At 46.0% G+C, this 18864-nt stretch overlaps 1 protein-coding gene across 1 annotated transcript; it reads left to right on the forward strand.

Moving 5' to 3' along the window:
• Window positions 1-798: 798 nt before the first annotated feature.
• On the forward strand, window positions 799-9207 carry TENT5C (terminal nucleotidyltransferase 5C). The gene is made up of 2 exons (XM_058824972.1): window positions 799-812; window positions 3322-9207. Exon 2 carries the CDS (start codon window positions 3348-3350, stop codon window positions 4521-4523), a length of 1176 nt encoding a protein of 391 aa, XP_058680955.1. The 5' UTR covers window positions 799-812; window positions 3322-3347; the 3' UTR covers window positions 4524-9207.
• The last annotated feature ends 9657 nt before the right edge of the window (window positions 9208-18864 follow it).

Consider the following 18864-nt stretch of genomic DNA (forward strand, 5'->3'; position numbering starts at 1 on the left):
AGACCTCTGAGCTCATCGAGTCCAACCTGTGACCAAACACCACCATGTCAACTAGATAATGGCACTGAGTGCCACATCCAGTCTTCCTTTAAACAACTCCAGAGATGGTGATTCCATCATCTCCCTAGGCAGTCCATTCCAATGTCTAATCTCCCTTTCAGTGAAGAATTTCTTCCTAATGTCCAACCTGAACCTGCCACAGCTTAAGACTGTCTCCAGTGCTGTCCCCTGTCACTTGTTTCCTGGTAAAGAGACTGATCACCACGTGGCTACATCCTCCTATCAGGCAGTTGTAGAGAGCAGTAAGGTCTCCCTTGAACCTCCTTTTCTCCAGGCTAAGTGACCTCACCTCCTTCAGCCTTTCATCATGGGACTTGTGCTCCAGATCCTTCACCAATTTCGTTGCTCTTCTTCGGAGGCGCTCCAGCCCCGCAATGTCCTTCCTGAACGGAGGGGCCCTTTGACAAGTTTGTATTTTTATACACAAACTTCATATACAAGTTTGTATTTACGTGGGAGAGGGTAGCTGGGCGCTGTGAGCGGAGTTGGCGGGGCGAGCCTCCGAGGTGGGGCCGAGGGCTCCGGGGCTCGGGGGCCGCCCCCGGCCCGAGCGAGGCGGGGCTGCCCGGGCGGAGCGCCCGGAGCGGGGCCGGAGCGGGGCCAGAGCCGCCCCCGCCGCGGCGGGAGGGCCGGGCCGGGCCGGGCCGGGCGGGGCCGGGCGGGGCGGGGCGGGGCGGCGGTGCGGGGCCATAAAGGCGGTGCGGGCGGCGGTGGGGCCGGCGTGCTTGCTCGGGGTGAGCGGCGGGGCCGAGGTGAGCGGCGGGGCCGGGGCTCCTCTCCCCTCTCCGGGCGGGGCGGGCGGGCTGTGCCGGGAGCGGGAGCTCGGCAGCGCTCCTGCCGTGGCTGTGGGCGCTGGGGGCGGCGTGAGGCGCAGGGAGCCGGACCTGCCGTCCCCAGCGCCGCTGGGCTCTGCGGGACAGGCCCGCGGACTTCTTTGGGTGTTGTGTCAAATTGTATGTCTTATAGGAGAAAGTTGCTGCTGCAGGGTAACGCACCTCGTCGTGACCAAGGTGAAGGTGTGTAGTCCTCGCTCTTTTTTGCTTCTGGTTTTGAGTGTTGTATTCAATACTCTTTGCACTCGGTATTAAAGATAGTTATGTATTAAAGATCGCTAGTGTCTCCTGCCTCCGTCGTGGTTTTCTCCCCAAGGAGTGCGTATCTTCAGCTGTCAGACCTTGTGAAGGGAATGGCTGGCAGTGAAGCAAGGGGCTTGGGAGATGTTAGCATCCCAAATACACCGGAGTCGCTAGGAGTCTGTTGTCAGTAACATAAAGCTTACCGAGTAGGCAAACACTGGTGATTTGGGGGTGGGAGGCTTTGGAGGTTGATAGCCTGAGAATTAAACCCTCCACTGATCTGGAAATTAAATACTTCATCTTCCTCCCCCCAGGGGCAGCAATGTGCATTATTCTCCTAGCTGAGGGTCACCAAGCAGAACCAAGTGTGTGCGGTGGGGTTGGAAGCACTGGTCCAAATCCTTTCTGGTCACTGGTGAATGAGCTGTGTGTGTTGTCTTGGCTGCAGAGATGGCTACAAATGGGAAGAAGGAGAGGGAATAGTTTCAGAGGCCGTAGCTGAAAGCACTTGCAGCTTCAGTTAGAAGTCGTGGGAAGACTCCTGTGTTCCTTAGTGAGCTGAAGTATTTAATGGGAATACAGTGAGTTAACTGAGGAAATGTACTTTAATGTGCTTGAACTGCATGAGAGCAACTGCTGGCAGGCTCGATGCTTTTGTGCTTATGCTGTGTTGGAGCATTAAAGATCAAGCTTGAAGAACCTCTTGATTTGTCCTAGATTAATCATCTTGCTAATCAAAGGTTTGTTTTGTGCCTGCTGGTGCTGATGTGTTCCATGGCAGCACAGTTTGTAATGCGGCAGCTCATTCTCAAGGACAGAAGCATTTTAACCTCGCTGTGTGCTTGCTCTAGGTTTGACTCTCTTCATCCAAACAGGTGGCTGGTGAAATGAGTTACTCAAAAATGAAAAGCTGAAAAAGGGCAGGTCTGAGATGACAATAGCTGTTCTGTGAAACTTGCTTAAAAATGATCCATGCACTGTGATATTGTGTGCTATGAAACTATAGGGTTTGGGTTTTCCTTCTTGGTAGGCAAGAGTTAATTAGGTTCAATTTGACTAGTCTGACCTTGGCAGCTGCAGTCTTCAGGAGTACTTGGGGCAGAAGGAGGTGAGGCCTGAATTAGTCTGTAGCTGTCAGGAAGCACCTGGCTACACAGAAACTCGGAACACTTAAAAAAAGAAAAGGGTATTAACACCAGTTTGAGTTGCGTGACTATAGAATATCTGAAAGTATCTCCATGCTACAAAAGGCAAGTGACTTATCACTTGTCACAGCTAATCACATCATTCTCTTATGCTTAAAATGTTCAGACAAGGTTGTGACCAAGTCTGGTTGGTGAGATTCTGGGTGTTAAAAGAGTAATATGAGCTTGGTATGCATCATCTGAATTTGTCCCAGATCTTACAAGCTTGTTTGGCATTCACAAATGAGCAGAACTTGGGGCAAGTATGAACATTTCCAGAAAGGTACTTTGGTTCAGTAGTGTCTCTGAAGAAGGGCAAAGAGTTGCTTACAAAGACTGGAGTGCCCATTGAATGCTGTTACCTGAGTTTGCAGCTGGAATTCTGTCCAGGATGTTGAAGAGCTGTAGCTTTTTGCAGGAGCAAGATGTACTTGGCCTTTATCCTGCGGGTGATAGATGCTGGATCATTTAGAAAGGAAAGCTTTCTATGTAGAGGAAGAAATCTTGTATCTCTGACATAATTTAAGAGTTGTCAGTGGACTGGATGTCTAAGCCCTGAAACTAACACCTGAGGCTGTTCTACAGTTGTGTTAGTTGGAGACAGCAGTTTGAGCTGTATATGCATCATGAAACAACTTCAAAGCCTGACTCTCAGAAGTCCTTTGCAGCTCATCTCACTTCTGCTGGTGCTGCTGATGACTTTAGCCTTAGCTTGTGTCATCTTTGGTAATTTCTATTTGACACAAACTACTTTCCTGAAGTAACTCTACCTCACCAAAAAAAAAAAAAAATTGGCAACTAATAACTTTTTTGCCTGCACCAATAGAAAAGCTATGTCTCATTTGTCTCATTTCAGGTGAAAGGATTGCAGATAATCATTAATACATGGTTATTTCTGTCTTGTTTGTGTCTGTGTGAATGGACAGAAAAACAGAGCCTAGGAAAAGATCTAGGAAGCAGAAGCTCTGACTTGTCTTTTTCTTTTCATATCTGATCTCCAGTTTCTTTGGAGAAGAAAAGTCCTAAGATGGCAGGCAAAGGAAGCAGCGGAGCAGACTCCATGTCCTGCAGTGTCCTGAACTGGGAGCAGGTCAGCCGTCTGCACGAGGTTCTCACCGAGGTGGTTCCCATCCACGGCCGGGGGAACTTCCCGACGCTGCAGATAACGCTGAAGGACATTGTCCAGACGGTTCGGAGCCGCCTGAGCGAGGCGGGCATCGTGGTCCACGACGTCCGATTGAACGGCTCTGCGGCTGGTCACGTCCTGGTCAAGGATAATGGGCTGGGATGCAAAGACCTGGATCTCATTTTTCAAGTTTCTCTTCCAAGTGAGGCAGAGTTTCAGTTAGTCCGAGATGTGGTCTTGCGATCCCTGTTGAATTTCCTGCCGGAAGGGGTGAGCAAGCTGAAAATCAGTCCCGTGACACTGAAGGAAGCCTACATCCAGAAGCTGGTCAAAGTGTGCACGGAGACTGACCGCTGGAGCTTGATATCGCTTTCCAACAAGCATGGCAAAAACGTGGAGCTTAAGTTTGTGGACTGCATTCGGCGGCAGTTTGAGTTCAGCGTGGACTCGTTCCAGATCATTCTGGACTCCCTGCTCTTTTACTATAACTACTCAGAAACCCCCATGTCGGAGCACTTCCACCCGACTGTGATTGGGGTGAGCATGTATGGAGACTTTGAAGCAGCTTTTGATCACCTGCAGAACAAGCTGATAGCTACCAAAAACCCCGAGGAGATCCGAGGCGGTGGGCTGCTCAAGTACAGCAACCTCTTGGTACGAGACTTCAGGCCCATGGATAAGGACGAGATCAAAACGCTGGAGCGCTACATGTGCTCCCGGTTCTTCATAGACTTCCCAGACATCCTGGATCAGCAGCGCAAGCTGGAGACCTACCTCCAGAACCACTTCTCCAAAGAAGAGAGGAGCAAGTACGACTACCTCATGATTCTGCGCCGGGTGGTGAATGAGAGCACCGTCTGCCTCATGGGGCACGAGCGCAGGCAGACTCTCAATTTGATTTCTCTGCTGGCACTCAAGGTGCTGGCAGAACAGAATGTCATCCCTAATGCCACTAATGTGACCTGTTACTACCAGCCAGCACCTTATGTCAGCGACGCAAACTTCAGCAACTACTACCTGGCAAGTGCCCCTGTGCTGTACAGCCAGTCCTACCCCACCTGGTTGCCTTGCAATTGATCGCTCCCCTCGAGGGCTCCTGGCTGGAGACTGCTGAAAGCCAGGAGTGTAAATATAGACAAGCAGTAAGTGTCAGTTGGATGTTCTCTAATGGAAACGTGGCTGTATCAGACTGTCCATTTCCTGGTGTGCAGTGGGATTATGCAGCCAGGTGACCTGCTATGAATCTTTAAGAGTATCTCTACAAATGCCAAAAAGCCTTATTACCTCTTCGTGGGGAGAAGAAAACCAGCAGCTGGACGTTAAGAGGAGCAATTAAGAAACTTTTTACTAGCTCTGGAAGTGGCTGTAAACATGGGATCTAAGTGGAGTATTCAGTAAACTGGTTGGTTAATTGACTGTAAAATGCCTTAAGCAGAAGCTGCTCCTGGAGTAGCAGCAGAACTCTGCTTTCTATTTCCTAACCTCATTACTCTTCCTCAGTCCAAGTTCTGGCCAAATTTCTCTTGAACTAATTGTGCCAAGACTGGGCTCATGTTTTGCTTGGGTTGCTTTCACTTTGTGTCTGTGTGAGCTGGTAGCAGTATGGATTATGTCTGTCTTGTAGAGGACATGAATGTTGTTTCCTGTAGTGCCTATGGCTATGTGGTCCTGCCTTGAGTTCAAGATTAATTTCTTGGAAGTTGAAGATAGTTTAGTAAGTCTATTCACAAAGCATAAGCTGGTTGAATTTTTCTTGACTACAAAAACTTGGAAGGTGGCATTTCTAAAAACACACCAAAACATAATCTAAAACTTGGTAATGTAAAAAGTCCTTGAAATGAGTAATTTAAGCTTGAAATAGAATTGGAGCCGCAGTTTGAACATTAACTTGGAAAAATATTCTTGAGTCCAGCACGAAGCTAAAGCTTTTCTGTCTATCTTTCAAAACAATTTTGGCACAGTTGGAAAGTAGCACAGCTCTTACTTTGGGGATTCAACCAGATTTTCTTCCTCACAGGTCTGCAGCAAAGCCAACAAAAACCCTGAAGAAAAATCCCAAGTCACTATAAGTTGCAGGATTATGTGCACTCCTGCCACAGCATGAATTCTGAAAGTGCCTCCTAAAATGAATTTCTTATTGTATGACTTCAGGCTGGTCCTGGAGGTTTGCCTTTCTGTCACCACTGAGTTATCACTATCACCTGGTCACTGCACGAGACAGCATGTCGAGTAGTTAGGGTAAAATTCTTCCTTTTTACTGCTCTTAACCCTCACTTGAGGAGGTGTACAAACCCTGAGCAGAGCTCTCCACAGAAGTTCTATGTGTTGAAAGTCTGGGCCTGAGTTCAGAATAGTCTCTGGAAGAGTGTGCACTCCCTTGGAGGTACAGAGGGCTGATCTTCCTTAAGGATGCGTGCTGAATTTGCTGCTTTGAAACTCCTGGGCTTTATAAGGAAGGTTAAAAACTCTTCAGTTATTTATGTAGTGGTGTTATTAACAGGATGATTTTCACTGAGTTACAATAGTAAAATGTATATAGCAATGATCTTGAGTTTCTTTTGTTTAACCAGAGATGTAGACTAGAAAGGCAAATCTTAGAGCTATTTATTATGTGCTGGTGCAATGTGCAAGAATGCTTGTTCACTGAATCTTTTTTATTACTTCTGTAACTATTTATTACTGTTTCTGCAAGCTTGTAAGACCAAAGTGCCTGATCCAACAAATGATTAAGGCTTAGAAGGTAGAGCAGAAAGCAGATGGAGCACCAATGTTTGGTTGCCATTCAAGTGGGAAAACAGCAGCAGTGCTGTACTTAAATGGTGGTAAAAATGGCCTGCTCCTCATCAGACCAAGACGTTCTTTCCATTTTTCATAACTACTTCATAAGGACTGTCTCAGCAGAGCAGTGAGGTTACTTCTCTGTTCACACTTAATTTAGCTTAGGAAGGCAGGGAGGGATGCAATCTACCAAGTGGACTGTATGTAGCTAAGCAGACTTTAGCTTAATTTCCTGAACAGTTTTGATAGCAACTCTGGTAGCAAAAATACAAATAATTTGGTGGATTATAGTGTATATTTTTTTCATTGAAGGCTTCCTGATTAGTCAGCCAAAGTAGCTAAACTTGAAAGCAAACCCAGCCTTTTTCATTAACTGTGGCTTGGACCTGGTATGGTTTACAGACAAGACATCTGTCATCCAAGACTTTGACTTTTTAAAAACTAACATGATGCCAGTGTTGTCATGTGTGTTAAACTTAGTGCAAGCTTACTGCTGGAATGCAATCCTAGGCAAGAATAACTCCTGCATGGAAAGCAATACTTGGCCAAGTATAGAGTGTCACTATAAAGAAGACTTGAGGGTTTGTAATTGCTGTCCTCTCTTGCATAGATGTTTTTGAAGCCAGTCTATGCTATAGACATTGCAGAAGTGAACAGGTGCCTAGAGGGGCTCAGACTCAGGTGTCTGCCTTCTCTGTGATGTCATGGCAGATCTGTAGGAACTGGTTTTGTCCATTGGCTCATGTGGAAGAAATGGTGAGATGCTTGGGAGGAGTCCTCACAAGCTGGAAACATAGGCTTGTTTTATTAGTCTTTAATGCCTGCTGGACATCAGGCCAGGTGCATCTCCTGGAAAAGGAAATGCTAGAGAATGAAAAAAGCCTGAGTTGGATTCCTAGTGAGGTAGAGCTATGGAGAAGTTAAGTTTCATGCCATAACTATTGTGCTTTTGCTGATGTAACTTGATGCTGAGGCCTCTGAGGAAGCTCCACATTGAAATGCTGCTCTCAGAACAGCTGAGTGAGTGCCTGGGCTTGAGCTTTGCAGGACTCTTGTGTTCCCTGTCTGGTTGTTAGGATGCTCTGGCATGTGGGAAATACTGATGCTTTGTAACCTGGCTCTTAGATACTAAACCCTTAAGTGGTTAAATTGTATCCTGAAGCTGCACACTGCCTGCTGCATTGACTCTGGAGTGCCAGGGGTTGCCGGGGCACTGCTCATCCCGTTGCCTTCCAAGTAATCCAGGCCTGGCAGGAAAAGCTGGTGTACTGGATAGCTTCTCATCACTGTGCTGCAGGTGCTCCCCTTTCTGTTCTGGTGGTGCTGGCAGCTTGATGGTCAATGGCAGTGGCTCAGTTTGCTGTGGGTTGGCTGGTTTGAGGTCAGGTTTATGGGGAGCCCTCTTGCAAGGGGTAATTTGAGAATGAGCACTAAAAGGTAAAAGTGATGATCCTGGGCCAAGTCTAGGATGCCTGCTTGGTTCAGTCACCCCTCGGCACTAGTGATGCCTCTGCTCTATAAATCTCTTCTAACCTCTTGTGTGTCATGTGGAGCTTAGAGAGAGCCTGCTGTGCCTCAGACTGTTACCTGATACATTCCCTCTGAGAGTGGCATTAAAACAAAGCTGCAGTGACACTCAGTGCATCATTCCTCAGGATCAGGCTTCTACTAACTAGGCTGTGGTGTAAAATAGCTGTTCTCTTTGTGTAGCTTGTAAGCACTGCTGGACAAAGCCAGTCTGGGGTTAAGCACCTGTTGACAACATTTATTGCCAAGTTCCCTTTGACTTGCAGTTTATTGTTTATCTTCCTCACTGTAAGATAGACTTTTTTTTATTTGATAGAGATGCTACTAAAGAGACCTGGTAGAAGACTGTGTTTTAGTCACTTTGGTAAAAAAATCCCTGTGCCGATCCATGGTCACTGTGACAAGTTGTAAGCTAAAGCATAGTTTGTGCTTACTCTGCTAAAGATTTAATTATTGCTGTGTTTGTCCTCAGCTCAGTCAATCAATCATGAAGTTGGGAGTTTAAGACTACTGCTTGCTTCTGAACAGCCATTTTTCAAAATATCTTCATGCTTTCACTTAACCATCTCCTCTACAAAGCAGTAGGTAGTATTTAAATCTAGTCCAAATACCTAAAGCTTTTTATTGAAACTTAAAGGTCCATATTTTGGACTCGAGTTCTGGGGTTAAGCACTTAGTATGTGCCTAGGCTTTGTGGTTCCCAATTCCTAGAATAACCACTGATGTTAGTAGTGACCTCCCCTTGTCACTATATGAGTAGTTGGGAAAAGACCTCTTAGAAGAGAACCTGGACAAATTGCCTTAATCCTAAACTGTCAGTTAATTGATGATACTTGTTTCCCGTTCCTCTCACTCAGCTCAGTCAGGATTCTGTAGTTGTTAGGCACAGGAATGAGCAGTAATTGACCACAGCCACCAGCAGCTTGGTCTAATTTGGGCATTGGGAGAGCCAAATGAATAATAAAACTTCCAGCCCTCACAGCTAAGTCTTGCTCAATTGTTCCTTGAGTACAGTTAAATGTATTTCATATATGTTCTTTATTTTCGGTGAAGCCAGATATAGAGTGGGATGCTGGTCTGTAGTAGAAACTTTGGAGGGAAAGGTTGGAGCACTCTGGTTTTTCTCACTTACATGTCTGGATTGGGCTTGTCTCTCTGAATAAAACTTCACTTCCCCTTTTTCCTATGTTTCTTATTATTTTTTGCTTTTAAAAGAAGTCAGCTCTTGGAAAACCTGTCTCTCATCTCTTTGGAAGAAGTGAGTTGTGTTTTTTGGTTTTTTTTTTCTTTCTCCCCCTCCCTCTTTTAGCTGGCAAAACAGGGTACTAGAAATATTTGGATTTGTGATGAGCCCAAATGTGAGATTGGTCACAGTAACTTTGTCTACTGTTCTGCACTGTGGTGTTCACTTGTCATCCTTGGAAATTGGGGTTTGGACCTTAATGATGCTGAAATTCTTGTGCAAATAAACATATGCTAAACCACTCTTGCCTCAAGCTATTTTTGCATCTAAATAATGCTGACAAAGTATCTGTAGAGTTCATTGACCAGTGGGTGTGCAGGTGCACTTGTGAGGTGAGTAACAGTGTGGGGTACACAGTAATGCTTGCTTTAGATGTTATTTGAGGTACATGTTTTATATCTGCCTCAACTTATTGAAGATTAGTCAGTCAAGTGAGACATGATTAATCTTTCACTTTCATTACAGAGACAGCTTCTAGAGAACCATTTTTCCCTGTCTGACCATCATCTGGTCTCAACTTTAAGACATGGTGAGACACAGCCCCAGACCTGTTAGGCAGGGTCTGGTCTGAGCTGGAGCCTGCCAGTCTGTTCTGTGACACACTCCACTTTATGGAGCAGCACTCAGCTACTGCAAACTTCAGCTCATGACCCAGGGGGGTGAGAAACAAAGTCAGCAATTGTTTTCCAGGTTATTTACAGATTGAAAGCCTTTGCTTTCATGCTGTCCTAAACACTGATGGCGCTATTAACAATGGTCAGTGGGAGTTAAGCAGGTCAAAGCTAAGTACAAGCTAGAAATGTGTGGCAGTCCTGCTGCTCTTTCTCTAGAATAAAGAATAAATGCTCTTAAAAAGTGTGCTTGCTTCTAATCCCCTCCAGAGCTCAGACAAACTCCAGCCTCAGTTAAGTATTGCTGGAGAAATTCCAGCCTCCAGGACCTTGTAACACGTGCAGTGGAAAGGTCTGTGGAATTTAGAGGCAGTGTGATCCCATGGAAGCAATCATGAACCTCGTGTAGTCCCTTTTCCAGATCTAATTGCTTCCCTATGAACTTAAATAAAAACTAATAAAGCAGCTGGGCAACACAAACCATCTGCTGTCACCTAAAACTCTCTTACCTGAACTCCTGCTTGTCACACCACAAAAGCTTTGGAGTTATTTTGGGCACCACCCTTATGTTTCTGGAAAACCAAGCTCAGCTTTGCAGGGTCAGATAGTGTAACAACAAAATAGCTGTGCCTAGGCAAGTGCTGCCAGATACTGTGTGTTCCATATAGAGCCTATATAATGGTAGACATTCAGAGGCACTAAAGAAAGATGATTTTGCTCTATTGCAGTTGTACTGTTAGTGAAAATAAATATCCTGTTCTGGGGTATCTGCTAGAACTCTACCATCTCTGTGCTGTGCAAGATGAGCTCAGTCTTGTCATGGGCTGTGAGGCATTAGATACACGGTAATTTATATTATTGTCATTATTCTGCCAGGTGTACTTATTCTCTCCTTCCTTCTGTGATGGAACACTTAATATTTTTGAAATCAGAGTGCTCAAAGTGCCCTTACAGAGACAGAGTAGATCCTGTGAAAGAGAGAGAAATAAATCTGTGCATTCCTGCTTCTTTAATATTACTTATTACACATTAATATATTTAGTTCATCAATACATTCAATACCTGCAGCTGGTATTTTCAGCAATAAAATAACTTTTATTTATTCAGCACATACCACTTGAATATGGGTATAAAACATGGCAGTTGTGTTTTGCTGCAGTAGTAGTGCTGTGCTCTGTTCTGCTTCATCTCAATGAGTTCCACATCCTATAGGCAGGACTGCCCAGCCAAGGGACTATTCAGCCTGCCAAACCTTCATGATTTTCCTCCGAGGAAAGGGTTGAGTTATCATGCTGGAAAAAAGTGAGTCTTGACAAAAACTGTGTGCAAAGCAGCTGCTAGAGTCTATGCTGGTAGTTTGTGTATAGGATAAAGGAATCCTATACATTTGTTAGTGTTATCCCATTGACCCTTGGCTAAGTGGTTTAATTAACCAGCAGGAATGAGTTCCCTAGGCTGTGCTGCAAAATGCTGGGCTGTTTCTGTCACTTGTGAGTAGATTAGAGGACAATCCATATCACCAATGCTTGGGGAATGGAGTAGTGCAAACTCTGAGAGATGCCTGGCCAACACAGAGGAGTGGCTGGTCTAGTCTGTGCCAATAACCTTTTGTCACTGAAAAACCTCTGTAGAAACTCCTGCATACTTCAGGAGACTCCCAAGGCTTGACTGCACCTCAAGCAAAGGGAAAATTGTCCTCCCTTGCAAGAGAAGGGTTAAGGTGTGAGAATTCTAATTTAGTCACTGCCCCCATGCAGCAAGGCAAATCTGAGAGTGCCAGATATGTGGAATGTGAATTACAGTCCCACAGACTGCTCCCTTTGTGGGTGCCCTTCTTGCTTCAGAGCTGACTGTCCACCTGCAACAGTTCCCTTCCCCACCCCCTCCCTGGTGCTTATCTGAGAAACTTACTCTGGAAGCTATATCTGAATGTTCCTCCCTGGAAATTAGTGCCCTGAGCTTACCCTAAAGATAGTGGCAATGCATTCTGTACTGGGAGAACCTGTTCTAATATTTGACTGTGGTCATTACCGAGAATTTCAATTGCATTTTCACACTGGGCTTTGACTGCATCTTCAGCCTGTGGATTGCTGCATCCTTAGCAAAAAGACTGAGAAGTCCCAGTTTCCTGCTATCCACTAACCTCTTCAGTTCTTGGATGAACTGCAGAAAGTGGGCATTTTTATGTTGTATACATTTGATTCAGAATCTGGAAACATTTTCTTCTGTAACTTCCTTGTTCCTGTTTCTTGTGACCCAGCACCAGCTGTTAGCCTAGTGCTCTACATGCTCCCAAAAAATGGTGCTCAGATTTTGAGCAGCAAGTTCTTGATGTTTGTGTCCACCAACTCTGCCTGCCACTGCTACCATGGCATGCCAAGTGCTTGTGCAGAGTTGGTTATCCACAGTGATTTCAAATTCCATCTGCTGCTTTCTGAGGCAGCCTCTACCATCTGCTCTCAACATCTGTGCTCCTGGTTTCCAGATGTGGTATTTTGCACTTGAGGGTATTAGAAAAGCACTTTGTCTGAATTCTGTGGGCAAATACTCACAAGGTGGATGGACAGAGTAACTCATCTTCATTGTTTTTCTACCATGCTCTCTTCAGTGTTGCATAGTTCTCTCAGTTTTGCATTGTTCTTGCACACTGAAGGATATGTGACGTGGCTGTGGGCACTTTGAAACCTGCAGGTGGCTTAAAACCAGTGTCAGCACAAAGTCCACAGAGGTACTGGACCCAGGTTATTTTGGGAGTTTTTATTTGCTCTGCAAATACAGAGCAGAGACAGCAAAGAAACCTTATATTCTGTCAGTGCTTAACAGCAACTCCCCAGTCCTTTCCTCTGCACCTCCACATTTAAAACTCTGCTGTTAAAAATGTCCTTGGGGCTTACTGCCTAATTACTGATTTTATTTGCTGTTTATAAGGAATAGATGAGTGGTTAAAGGATCTTTGGTTTGGCACAACTGAAGTGGAGAGCTCCATGTTTCTGCTCTTGCCATCACACCTGTAACTCATCACAGTCAGCTGCCTGTCTTGCTGCTCCTGTGGGGTTCCCCAAATGCTGCACAGCCCTGGCTAATTTAAACTTAAATCAGCCAGGACTGATTTAAATCTCTAGATGCACATGAGTTCCCTTCCACTTTGCCCTCCTGGGCAGCTTTTCCTGAGGCTGGGACAAAGGGAGTTATTTTGGGGATGAGAGCCTGCCATGGGCACAGTCCAAGCTCCCTGTGACAGCAGTGGGAGTGTGTGCAGTGCTGGGAGGGATTTGCTGGCAGCCTGGCAGACCTGAGTGCCATGGGCTCCCGTGCTACAGCTGTCCTGCTGCCCAGCTCTCCTGGAATGTGTTTCCCCAGCCCTGCTTGATCAGTGGGAGCAGAGTGTGCAGATGGAGCTCAGCCTCCGGCATCAAATTCATGGAGTTACTCCAGAGAAATGCTGCTCACGGGAAAAATACCCCCAGCATCTGTTTTGGAGCAGAGGAAAATTTGAATGTGGAGTAATATTCCAGCTAAAGATGTGCATGCTTCAAATTGGTGGTTAGCCTCCCTCCTTGCAGCACTTCTCTGGTAGAAGGAGGATTCCTGTTTGTTACCATTTCCCAGCCCATGGGCCCTGAGGAGAGGAAAAAGCACATTTTGGTAACAGAGGGGCCTGCCAGCAGGGCCAGGAGGGGATATTTTGGAAGCCCTGCCTGTTGAAGGAGTAGGAAGGGAAAGGGAGGCTGGATGGTATTGGGGCATTTCAGAAATCAAATAGAAGGCTTCAGGTTTTTAAAAACCCACACAGATGACCCAGGAAACTGACAGAGATGTTTCACCTTCTTACAAGCAGGTCTGACTTCAAAGTGCAGCAGCATGCCAGCAGAACTTGCCTGGGGCTGTGTTATGCCCATGCTTAGGACGCTCTACAAGTAGAATGTGTAACTTTTGCAACAGTCAATTGCAATATGAATTGTGGCCAATGTACTCTACTGTTATCAAGTGCTACACGTGGCTCTCCTCAGCACTTATGGTGTGAACTGTGGCCTTCAGAACGCTCAGACAGATTTTTGTCGACTGGTTAAACTAAATAAAAGATTTCTGTATGGGTAGAATTGCAACTACAGTTATGAGTTTCAGTTGACCACGACTTGAATTTTTGTTTTAATTGAAGTACTTGGTGAGAACAGCTGGTTAAAAATTTTAAAAAAAGGAAATTTCTTTCATGAATAAGAGTTCATTTACTAGCAATGTGATATTGACAAAAGTGTCTTACTGAAAAACTGCTTGTGAAGTTATGACTTTTGATTCCAAAACAGCAGCTTTTACTTTGAAGGTGCTTGCTGCCTGATTGCTCGTTTTACTTACTGCTAATAAGGAGTAGATGAATACTGAAAGGGTCTCTAGCTCACCTCAGGGATCATTTGACTGATTTGCAGTACTACAATACCAGGTCATCATCAGAGAGTTTTGTCCACTGCAGCCAGAAGGTCCAGATCCCAGACCTCATGGAAAAGTACTGTTACACTGCACTGCTGTGGTCTAGACTTGGATAAGAGAAAAACTGCAGGAAAAAAACAGTTTAAACATGTTTTGGTTTTGGGTTTTTGTTTGTTTGTTTTTGGTTTTGTTGATGTTTTTTTGATGATGAGTGTTCTTCGGGCTGTTGCAGGCATGCTTCATAGATTGCAAGCCATGTTCCTGTGTGAGAGGGACCATCCATCTCAGAGGAGGAGGAGGTTCATTTCTGGGCATATTGCAGTGTAATACATGACAAACAGGCTGCAGTGTCCTAGCACTGGCTCCTGGCAGTACTTGAACAGTGTGACAGCCTAAGTGGCTGAATTGTACATCCATTGAACTGACACTACTTTTCAGAATTGTATCAGAGGGCTGAGAAATTGCAGGAAGGTGTTTAAGGTTCATGTGGCCAGAGCTGTCTGAAAGGCAGTGGTGCCCACTCTGCCTCTGGAGGAGAGCATTTCTGTGCATGGGTCATTTTAGAGAGGGCCTGGGGTGCTGCTGAGCACTTGCTGAGCACTGAGCAGCAGCACAGGGCCCTTCAGTGCCTGCCACAGTCACTGCATTTTGATGTGAAGCAAGTATCAATTAAACCTGACCTCCAAGTGGTGTGAGTTAGGTGGCAAGTTAAACCTTGCCTCCAAATTTGATCAGGCTCCATAGAAACCTAACATACTTTTTTAATTTTTCCAGTGGTTTAATTTCCTTTTTATTTCCGTAGCAATGGATTCTTGAGAATCCAGACATGCCACAGTGCTGGCAGTTTACCTAGACTTTAACCAAATCTTTATTCTTGCAGTATTGAGCGAGCAGAGAACACAAGCACTGAGTAAACAAGGTGTAACTGCTCTATAAATGTTGTAAACAAATATTTAAAGAGTGGGTTTTAATGTATAGAGGACCTTTATTACTTATTTTATTTTTTTTGTTATACACTTATTATATCTTTAAAGAGATAAAATATCACTTGCATTAAATAGTTGCCAGTTTCATTTTTCTTCAGGTAGGTGCTGGTTGTAACCTGAGTCCCAGGTATCACCTGGAGATTCCTGTCACAGGTGATAAGAACAGCAAAATGTAGGCATGACTGTTGTTCAGGCTAATGTTTTACTTCCTGTGCTCCAAAGGGAAAGTAATTAAAAAAAAAGAAAAAAAATCTCGTGAAATATTGCACAGACTCACAACAATATTTTTCTTTCACAAAAGAGTATTTATATAAATTCTTTTCTTTAAAAAGATGCATTGAAGCAGGCCAAGGGGTTTATTTTGGCTGAGGGTTCCTGACATACAGCCACCCAAAATAAGCTGCTTATGCATTTCAGAGAGTGCTGTGTCCTGTGCCCAGGGTTACTGGGAGTTGAGGCAGCCCCTGGTGTCAGTGCCTGGCTGCAAAACCTGTCTGGGGCTTTTCTGCTCCTTGGCGCTTTGGCTTCGGGTTATCTGGGACCTCAGCTCAGCCTCTGCTTAACCTTTACAGCATTGCTTCTTATCCCAAACTGCTAGAAATATGACAAAAATACCAGGAATTTTCTTTAAAGCCCGGGGGAGATATGTCACCCTTTCTGGTGGCTCTGTGATAACAGCATGGGTGTGCCCTTGCAGGCTGCTGGAGCCCTCTCTGCTCTGTGTCAGGCTGGGTGTCAGTGACTTTTTCAGCCAGAGTCTGCAGGGGTCAGGGTGAAGACATCTCCTGCAGGGATAAGGAGTCTTGGAGTCTCCTGCCTTGCCCTCTCACGTGAAGCTGTGACCCACATGTCCTGGCTTTTGTTTTTCTCCGTGCCTGAATGTGGCAGGAAGTGCTGCTGCCACACAGGAGCAGAGGCTCAGGGAAGAGTCTGGCTCAGAGGCCAGAGCTTTATCACAGAACAAACCACATCTTTAAAGCACATCCAGTCCATGCTCTCAACCATTTTTCTCCAGTTATCTTTGGTTGGCTAAAGTCACTGTCAGCCCCACGAACTTCAAGGATTCTCCCTCATTTCCAAATGGAAATGACTCCAAACCATTTAGGAGCCAGAATTAGAAAACCAGTTAGTACAGAGTCTGTGCTGGTGACCACACACCTGAGACTGGTTCAGCCAGGGGGCATGCAGGGGTCTGGAAACTGGTTTTGGAGTATCCAAATGAGAACCTTTAGGACATGAAACAGAATATTCCTGCCAGTGGTTTGGTATATTGTGATGTGTCTCTAAAAGCCTTATATCTCAAAAGGAGGAAATTCTGCGGAAGATGGATAGGAAAAAAATTTGTGGATAAGAAATACATTTTCAAACAGGAAAAGTTCCTTAGAAGGGCTATATTAGTTAGACAAAGAGCTGTGTATGCAAGAGAGATGGCAGCTTCAGCTAAAAGCCACTACAATGAGCTCAATGAGATTGGAAGGTGTTGACACCCCTGAGCTGGCAGGAGGTGGAAAAAGACAGACATGCATCAAACCCATTTAACTCATTTTCCAATGTTTAAGTCCAGTTCAGATTTTTAGGTGGTTTATTTTTGGTTGAGGATGGGTTTTTTGGGGGTTTTTTTTGGGTTTTTTTTTTGGTTTTTTTTTTTTTCTTTGTGGTTTGTTTTGGTTTTTAGTGGTTTTTTTGGTGGGTTTTTCCCTCCCCCCCCCCCCTTCTTGTTGGCTGTTTGGGTTTTCTCCCTGCCGGCCAGCTTTCCCCGAGCAGCCGGCGCGTCCCCGCAGCCCCGCGGAGCGCTCAGCACCGCGGACAGCGCCCGGAGCCGCCCGGCTGGGAGGCACGCTCGGGTGTGGGCGTGGGACGTTTGGGTGCCGCACACATCCTTTAATCCAGAGGGCTCACTAACTCTTTCAAGAGCTCTCTCATTTGGTGGAGGAATTTCCAAAAACTGAGGCGGAGGCGCTGCGTGGTTAAGCAGCAGGGAGATGGGGAGGGATGCGGAATGGAAGGCTCTAGAGGGAGAGCCTGTTTCCCAGGAGATATTCCCACCAGTCTCTCTCTTCAGCTCCAGATGAAGCCTCATGCCCAGCCTTCTCACGGCTCTTCTTGTACCTGTCACCTGTCCAAACACTGTGCATCCAGCTATCAATGATCCTGGTGGATTCCCAACAACTCCGGATATTCTGTGATGCTCACAGCTGTGGCAAATGTGTAGCAGTTCCATAGCCACAAATGGTTAATACCATTTTATTTAATCCTTTCACTCTGAGAGTCTCATAAGGACCAATTAATCTGCCTTTTAGAATGAGAGGAGAAAGTATTTTAACCCTAGTTTTATTTCACAGAGACCTGAAAAGAGAAGGAAAGAGAAGAAAATGGAAATCATCACACAGGAAAGTCCCTTTTTTTTTTTTGATCTTGCTGTTCTGTGTCCATTCAGGGTCACCTCTACACTTCCCATGAAGCAGTTTTTCTTGCAGCCTGGGCTCACAAGGCTTTTTTTGCTTCTTCCTCAAAAAAACACCAACAAGCAGTCTCCAGGCAAATCCTCTTTAGCAGGCAGCTGCACAGAAGGGATAACTCAGGTCTAGGACTATAATAGAACAAATGTGAGAAGAGCTTTCCCACCTCAGCTCTCACCTTACACTCAGTGGATGCTGATCAAAACCCATGAGGGACATGTTTCCAGCCAGCTGAGACCCCTCAAAAGGCAGAGCTTACCTGGAGTTGGTTTTGAACTGCAAATTCCCCCTTCTCCTTCTGTGTTACAGTGTGAGCTCCTCACCTTGTTTCAGACTGTTTGCTCTGGGGCCTGAGGCCACATCATGAATCTTGCAGCACAGTTTGGGCAGTATTTTCACTTGGATCTTCTGAGCCCCTTGACATGTGGCAGAAAATAAATGGGTAGGCCATGCTGTGTGGGTTCCTCTGTAGATGTTTGCATGGAGGAGTGTGATGCCAGTGTGTGAAACAAAATATCAGGAGGAGAGTGTGTAACTAAGGACAGGGAGGTCATGACTGGATCAACCTGACCAGGGAAAGAAAGAAGTGGAACTTTCTTCTGCCAGTGGAAGAAAGGAGCTGGAATACACTGATGACTTTTCTTGGTGTGCCTGTGAAAGCTCTGGCTGGGGTATGTGCTGTGCTGGTGCCCCCAGTCACAGAGGGCTCAGCTGCCTCCTTCCAGTGCAGCCCCTCTGCCTTCTTCTGGGGAGAAGAAGGGTGAAGAGTTTTGGGGGTTGGCTTGAAAGCCTGAGTTGTTTGGAGTGGTTTTTGTCTCCCAGGAGAATGAAAGTCCCTTCCACAGTAGAAAGAGATGGAGAGGAAAAGCTGGGATGGGATTGAAGGGAAGAGGGGTCATGCTGTGGAACAATGTGACCCAGGCTGGCAGCTCTCCTAGAGTGGAAGAATCATTATCCTCACCCTCAGGAATAAAAAGGTGCTGCTGATGGTGGGCAACCCCACCCACCCAGGATGGCCTGGAGCTTAGGAACCATCCTTTATTCTCTCTCCTCTCCCACAGACCCCAACCCTCACATCCCCTGCTTGCTCCCCTCTCCACTTGCTCCCTGCTAGCCTTCCTTTCCCATCCCTCTGCCAGGGCTGCTCTGCAGCTGTGCTGCTTTCATCCCCATCCTCTCCCTCTTTAAAGGCAGACCCCCGTGTCCATGGCAGCTCTCCTGGCTTTCCCAGAGGACAAGGGCCAGTACCCTCCATCTCTGGGCACTCTTGTCATGGGGGCTCAAGTTCCAGGCCTCCAGCCAGCCTGGGCTTTCAGCAGCTCCTCTCTGGTCTCCTGTGTGCTCTGGGCTGCTGGGGGTGCAGAATGCCTGGGGACAGCATTTCCATCC

The sequence above is a fragment of the Ammospiza caudacuta genome, chromosome 2 (assembly GCF_027887145.1).
Source record: "Ammospiza caudacuta isolate bAmmCau1 chromosome 2, bAmmCau1.pri, whole genome shotgun sequence".
Classification (NCBI taxonomy): Eukaryota; Metazoa; Chordata; class Aves; order Passeriformes; family Passerellidae; genus Ammospiza; species Ammospiza caudacuta.

Bases quoted from the DNA above. Each gene is read 5' to 3' on its own strand.
- TENT5C (XM_058824972.1), top strand. From the start codon at position 3,348: ATGGCAGGCAAAGGAAGCAGCGGAGCAGACTCCATGTCCTGCAGTGTC.